This window comes from Orbicella faveolata, unplaced genomic scaffold (genome assembly GCF_042242905.1).
Source record: "Orbicella faveolata isolate gen_17 unplaced genomic scaffold, um_ofav_v1 contig_36, whole genome shotgun sequence".
NCBI classification, from domain to species: domain Eukaryota; kingdom Metazoa; phylum Cnidaria; class Anthozoa; order Scleractinia; family Merulinidae; genus Orbicella; species Orbicella faveolata.
This window is the reverse complement of record NW_028301565.1, coordinates 13410220-13417500: the sequence shown is the minus strand read 5'-3', so window position 1 is coordinate 13417500 and position 7281 is coordinate 13410220. Positions and strand designations below refer to the sequence as shown.

The window sequence follows — 7281 nt, the reverse complement described above, 5'->3', positions numbered from 1 at the left end:
TTTTATCTCATGGATGTAGTGATTTTATGAAGTACTGGAAACGTACGTGGAATTGGAGATACGGAAATTGCTACACATTTAATTCTGGAGCAACAGGCGAAGGGAAAAAGATACCTATTTTGACTAGCACAAAGCCCGGCCCAAACTACGGTAAGATATGGTATGAAAATTAATCGAATTAAATATTACTCAAAGTCGTTTTATAATAATGTTACCCTGAGACTACGTAAACGTTTGCCTGTTTGTTTTTTGTTTGGTTGTGTGTGTTTATTTGTTTGTTTTGTTTGGTATGGTTACTTCATATGGCCGGAAATTTGTTTTTCTTCCCGGTTGATCAAGGACCTCTTGAAATCAAAATTAGGTTGTGTGATTCAACAATAGCCGCTTCTAAAGATACTAAAAAAGGCTATTCGCCTTGTGCTTTGGTCTCCCCTGGAAGTTGACAGGGGAGTTAATTGCAAATCAAACTTGATGAAGTGCGAATGAACTTAAGGAGGACATTTATGACTCCTGATCAACTTGAATCAAACAGGTCAATAATGACATATCATTGAGTGAAATTCACATTGACTCACAAAAACGGACAAAACATATCTCAGTGAATGCTTAAAAGCTAGGCTTTCACTAATATTTAGATCGTGACATTCTCTTTCTCCTCAGGTCTGACGTTAGATTTATTTGTGAATCAAGAAGAGTACATTCCCAGTCTTAGCCAGGAGGCCGGCGTTCGTGTTTTACTCACTGCTGAACGAAGTATTACTTTCCCTGTCGACGAGGGCTTCACTGTCTCTCCAGGATTTGCAACGTCTATTGGTTTGCGAAAGGTTTGCTTAATAAACATATTTTGTTACGAGTTCTATTTCAGTGACAATATTAAAGACGTCAAAGCAAGAAATCACCTTTTTGTCAAACAAGGCAGGCATTTGAGAACATGAAAGAAATTAAACATGAAGGATGATCGGCAATAGCCCTACGGGGAGAGGGGATGGGGCACTCCCATATAAAAAGGATAAGGTGTCTTGTCGCAAATTTTGAAAACAACCAGCTAAGTGGTACCAAGATTCTGTTTTGTGTGCGCGGCTTGAAATGTTTTTCACCCCTAAGAGGTACGTACCAATTCTAAAACAACACATTACCTCCAGTCTCATATTTTTAAGGGTACCTCAAAAGCTGTCAGCGTGGACCATTGAAAGTTTAACACCCTTAGACATACCAAAACTGCTTTTTTAACCCCTTAAAGGTTCGACGAGCACCTTCGTACTCTTTACATGGGAATCTCCCCGGGCAATAGCCTGGGAAGAGCCCAAAGAGGAAATAGAGCAATGAGAAGTGTTTTCTTCACTCCTCCAGTGCTCTCGTTATTTTTGGCAGACGCAAACAGACAGAAGTCTGCAATGACTAATTAACAAAACCAAGAGAGTTCATCTTCTCTTGTTAAAGCATAGCCATGCTGTGCCGAATCTTGCAAACACTCAGTCAACCTAGCATTTTATTTGTGCAGCAAACTCCTAAACGTGCTCAACTTCGGTAAACCTGTTGCTATCTTTTTCCACAGTTGAAAATTATCCGCGTGGATCCTTTTAACAACGGAAGTTGTCATAAAAATGACGATTTAGAGGAATTTTCCGTTTACAGACACTTCAAAGGCTCAAAGTATTCCGTGCAGGTTTGCCATCTTTTCATTCCATTTGTTTTCGTTCGATTTTGTAACGAAAGTTATCTAGATCATAGAAACTCCCAGACATGTAATGCGTTTATGTAGGCTCCTTATAATCTTTTCAAAGTAGAGTTCATCATGATCGGTAGTTTATTCTAGAATCAAGCTTGGGGCAATTTCTCACATTCATTTTGTCGTAAGATAATTCGTAGTGTAAGCACTTTATCCAGTATTTTTTGAGAATCAGTGGTCACATGGATAAGAATCAATGGTCATATGGATGACCAGTATATCGTTAAGAAATATAGACCTCACGACCCCAATAGCTTTTTAGCTTTTATTTTTAATCATGTGTAAAAAAGTTACTGACTTACCCACCTAATTACTTACAGTAAGAACATCTGTGACACATTCGTGCCAATTTTCAAACAGATCTCCGTATATATCGTATAAATCACTCATGAAGTCAGTGCTCTGGCGACAATGTAGGTTTTTATTTCTCTGTTCAGGGCTGTATGTACTCTTGTCTCGCTCGTGCACAAGAAAAGGAGTGTAATTGCACCGAAGGAAAATTCCGGACTGTATCAGGAATCTGTTCCGAAATTTCTGATGGTAATGCAATGTTTGTCTTTAGATTTACAATGGACCCTAAAAGCAGAGATGGGAACAGGGATGTCGCATTGGTGAGAGCACTCGCCTCCCACCAATGTGGCCTGGGTTCGATTCCGGTCCCCTGCCATATGTGGGTTGAGTTTGTTGTTGGTTCTCGCCTTGCTCACAGGGTTTTTCTCCGGTTCTGGTTTTCCTCCCTCCACAAAAACCCTGGACAAAATTCAACAAAAGTCATCTCCAAATTGCAATTCCACCAGGATAGAGGACCTGCATGGAAACCATCTAGGGCTTATTTGACTTCCTCTCTAAATATTGTAAATTTGTAACTTAACTTATCAATTTATGTGTCGTGGTCTCGCTTTGCCTTGAGTAAGCTTAACGTTTCTTTTGATTTTTCACATTGGGTTTATTCTGTATAATGTTGAAATTTTGTTTTTAGATTTTTGAGGGAATATTATTTTAAATATTTACCTATTGCAATATTATTTAAGATCTATAATTTTGACTGATGCGAACTCTGCTTTTTTTATTTTGTTCATCAGTGGAATGCATTCAAAATCTCCAGAAACAATATGATAACGATCAACTTGGTTGTTCATCAAAATGCCCTCAGCCTTGCAAGTATGTCCTTTTTTGTTCATCTTTTGTTATTTATCTTTATTCAAACACGGAATATCATCAGTTGCGAACTTTTAGAAAAATATAAAAATATATAACGTACAAAAATCAACTGATTTACTCGAAAGAAGTGTGCGATCCCAGAGAGGAAAAGTGGGCTTCGATCCCTTTTTTTTTAAAAACCCCCACCAGACAGTTGCATCTTGAGGCAGAGAATTCCATTGGCATCCATTAAGTGGCGCCATTACAGGAGAAGCTGCACTTTAAGTATTATGTTCCAGGCTTAGGTAGTATACGGTTGTTAATCGAGTTTCTTAAACCACATTGAGATAATTTGTATTGTATTTACCAAACATATTGCAGAGATCACTAGAGGAGGCTTTGTAATGGCTTTGTCCTTTTTTCGGTTTAATAAAAAAAATTATAAGGTCTGCTTTTCCCACCCAAGTGCGTTCAGAAAAGGAGAACTCGTTATAAGTAATTAACTAATTCCTTTTTGAATTCTTAATTTGTGTGCTGCAGTTGATGTTGTCTTCCTAAATGTTCTATCTATTAATAATCTACTTATTCATAACATGATTTTTCTAACAGTCAAATTAGCTACAGGACGGCTATGTCCAGTTCAGCTTGGTCCCTTAGTTACGAGGTAAGATCTTATCTTTCTTTCAGTGCAGTAAAAACCCTGTGCTGTTGCGACCACCAAAAAAAACAAAAACAAAAACCGTCACTCAAATTTTTTTGTTTTTGCTAGCAATCACAGACTATGGATATTTCCTTAGGTCAAAAGAGAGTCTTTTCAATACGGGGCTCTACCGTAGCCACAGTTTACAAAAAAAGTTTCCCATTTCTTCCATATTATTGCTTTGTCTTTGGAAAAATGTTTTGCTTGGTAGTTTAAACCCCAAATTATGAAGAGGCCGCGAGCCTTTCATAGTATCACAAGACAATAACCAGAGCAGTACATGAAGCACTATTACACTGCCTTATCATGGTCTTAACTGATCTTAATTGAGCGCAAGAGATTATCAAGCAACGAAGCAGAAGTCTGATCACCGCGACAATCCCACCGTCCTAGGTTTTGCATGGGTACGAGTTCCAGATGCCCGTACTCAAATCGAGAATGCGCTCGGTATAAAGATGGTAATGATTCCAAGACTGGTGGATTGAGAAGAAGTCAAAGAGAAAGAGAGAAAGAGACGTGAACATTTAACTTTAGTGACCACCAAGTAGATCTTACATCATCCAGTAATAAACGCATAAATAGTGGAGGGGCTTCAAGGAGCTTAAAGGATTCCTGGCTGAAATATATAATAAAGACATTATCATTATCATTATCATTATCATTGTCATTGTCATTGTCATTGCCACTGCCATTGCCATTGCCATTGCCATTGCCATTGTCATGTCATTGCCATTGTCACTGTCACAGTATGTCATTGTCATTGTCATTGTCACTGTCATTGTCCCTGTCCCTGTCCCTGCCGTTGCCGTTGCCGTTGCCGTTGCCGTTGCCGCTGCCGCTTCCGCTGCCGTTGTCGTTGTCGTTGCCATTGTCATTGTCATTGTCGCTGTCATTGTAATTATGACGATGATGATGATGATGATTATATCCCTTCAATTTACTCTACAGAAACAGTTACAGGCAATCATGCTCAGACAAGGCGATAGTAAATTTGACGATATGGGAAAGGACAAGGACTCGTTAAGGTGAGTATTCTCCACTATAAAGCGCATGGACAATGATAACATCATTAGCATAGATCTGCCAAACACATTCTGCGTAGCTGTGCAGTAAATGAATCCTTTAAGCTAAGTATTTTTTCAACAAATGCATGCACATGTTCTCATCATAATCATCATCTCATTTGTTGATGTTTTGCAGGCAAAATTTTCTACGAATAAATATCTATTTTGAAGAGCTGAACATGGAAAAAATTACTTACTCGGAATATTACGCAGTAAGTATAAGCGTCAGTGAAAATATGTATAGTATATTTACATGCGTTAATCAAACGGAATGGGTGCAAAAAATTATTTATTAATATGGAATAAGATAGTGTTTTATGTTCCCTTCGCAAATAATGCACGCTTGAGGTGTTGAAAAACTGCTAATTGATGCACGGGCGGATGCGAGTCCAGTTCAGTTTTTCAGTTTTTTCTGGACTTCAAAAGTGCATTGTTTTCTTAGAAATCATAGGAACACCATCTTCTATTTGATTAAGAATATAGCGTAACAAGAGACGGTGATCTACTCTTTGATCATCGTCTCTCAGTTGATCATGAAAAAGCGAAAATGCTTACATCTGAGAAGGGGCAGTGATTGCGCTGGAAGCACAACATCCGGGAGATACGTGGGGGCATAAGTGCTCTATGATTACCAGCCGTGCATCAATAAAAAAAGGCGTGCTCGGTTCCAATAACGGGTATACAACTGTTATATTCTTATGCAACACAAAGGGAGGGAAAACAACTGAACCAACTGCCTAGACACTTCAGACGTTGAGTCTTCAGAGAACTGACATTTCGGCGAATATCAATCCATGGATAGTGTGCCAACAGTGTAGATATCTGAAAAATCACTTTTACCAGTTATGATTTTCTGGTGATACATAACGCGGAAGTACTTAGCGACAACTTCGGAGCAAGCTTCTTTGACAACTTTGTGCAACCCTAAACTCTACAATAAATCGTTTTCGGGTTAATTACCAAATATGTTCAGTTCTAAGTTCCCACTGGTTGTTTTCCTTAAATTGTCCATAATCTCAGTAAATGACGATGATCTCTCTGCTCCCTATAGTTTGAGAATCTCATGAGCGACATTGGTGGACAGTTGGGTCTTTGGATAGGCGTGTCAGTTATCACAGTAGCAGAGGTGTTGAAACTACTCCTGGACATTTTCAAAGTGCTGTTCCAAAAGTTATATTTCACTGACGTCAAAGAAATTAAAGACATAAACATGTCATAGCACATGATGCAGCCGATCATTGAAAGAAGCACCGCACGAACATGTAGCCATCTTTACGTAGAAAGATCGTTTGTGCTTCACCTAGTCTAACACATAGGAACTACGAAAGGTACGGGAATCGAATCAAGGTCCAAATTGCAAATTCGGTAGATGCTTGAGAATATTACTTTTAAATGACACATTTGTTAGGTTCTTGGTTGATTGTCAAATAACAACGAAATCTTGGAAGTCAGGTCCGGCAGTGTAGCAAAGGTGTTAGGCCCTCTGTACATAAATGAAGAAGCATCTTGTGCGCAAATACAACCTACAGTTCAGCCATTTTTTTTTTGTCAAAAGGGAGCTAAACTCACGACTAAGTACCTTCGCTCGCACATGAAATGCACTAAGGACTTGAAGGGAGAGCGAATCGTAATTTAAATGTCTTTATCGATACTAGCAACGAACGATTACTAGATTTGAAGAAAGTCTTTCAGACTTCTTCAGTTTTAGATCAGAACCTTGTGTGCCTCAGCGCATATTGTGTGCTAATGTTTCAAAATGACTACACCTATACTTTAGGTTTTCCTCGATGTAAATATGTCTTTTGACTTCTGGCTTTTTGAAGGCATGCTCTTGATAGCGCCAAACTCGTGCACACCAAAGATAATTATACTGTTAGTTTTCTGTTAGAAAAAAATCAAGTTACAAGAAAATTATTTAAAATGTATTATCTGTAAGATAATTAAACGGTTAGATTATAATTTCCAGTTGTGTAATTTATAACATATCTCATGCTAGTGCTAGGTCAAATGAGATCATCATCAGTCATCATCATCATCATCATCATCGTCATCATGTTTACTTTCAGAGATATCCAGATTCTGAAGACCAAGCCATACTGAGTGTGCCATTACTTACTTGCTTGTAATATAACAAAGGGAAAAAATGAATTTAAAAATTCTGTGTCTTCAGTTGATCTTCAGCTCTTTTCGCATTTTCAGATTTGCTCACGAGAATTTGTGAGTGCGGCGTCCACGTCTCGTCCCAATCATTCCCTTCTTGTTTGAAAAATATCGCCTCACGCTCGCCGCCTCGTTTCGAGAGAAAACCAGACTTCCAACAGTCTAAAAAGTGCCCTGTTTCTAAACCATCATAGTCTGCGAGCAGGCTCACGTTTGCGGATTGAGCGCGAGCATTGAGCGTGCGTGGCAAGGACGCGCACGTGAGTGGCGAAGCCGTGATTGTCACAGCGAGCGGAGCCTGCTCGCAGGCTAAAACCACCAGAATTCAGTAATTTTTCCCTTTACAACGCGTGTTCTAATTGGTTAAAAAAATCTCGTAATTTACAAGTGTAGAAAACACTTGTCACTACCATGTATGGCTCATGCTTCTGAGATCATGCTCATGAATTTTGTTCCTTTTCGTGTTCTTGCGATTACTTGTAACACAA

General features: G+C 38.8%; 1 protein-coding gene across 7 annotated transcripts in view; it reads left to right on the top strand.

Moving 5' to 3' along the window:
- Positions 1 to 6789, top strand: part of LOC110064223 (epithelial sodium channel subunit alpha-like) — a 22677-nt gene extending 15888 nt beyond the window's left edge. For all 7 annotated transcript variants that reach the window (XM_020771234.2, XM_089274518.1, XM_089274516.1 and 4 more), the window contains 9 exons: positions 20 to 150; positions 661 to 824; positions 1556 to 1666; positions 2167 to 2269; positions 2812 to 2890; positions 3479 to 3533; positions 4518 to 4594; positions 4770 to 4845; positions 5685 to 6789. In XM_020771234.2, coding sequence (XP_020626893.1) covers positions 20 to 150; positions 661 to 824; positions 1556 to 1666; positions 2167 to 2269; positions 2812 to 2890; positions 3479 to 3533; positions 4518 to 4594; positions 4770 to 4845; positions 5685 to 5852 — 964 coding nt within the window. In that variant the 3' untranslated portion in view covers positions 5853 to 6789. The remainder of the gene's footprint in view (positions 1 to 19; positions 151 to 660; positions 825 to 1555; positions 1667 to 2166; positions 2270 to 2811; positions 2891 to 3478; positions 3534 to 4517; positions 4595 to 4769; positions 4846 to 5684) is intronic.
- The last annotated feature ends 492 nt before the right edge of the window (positions 6790 to 7281 follow it).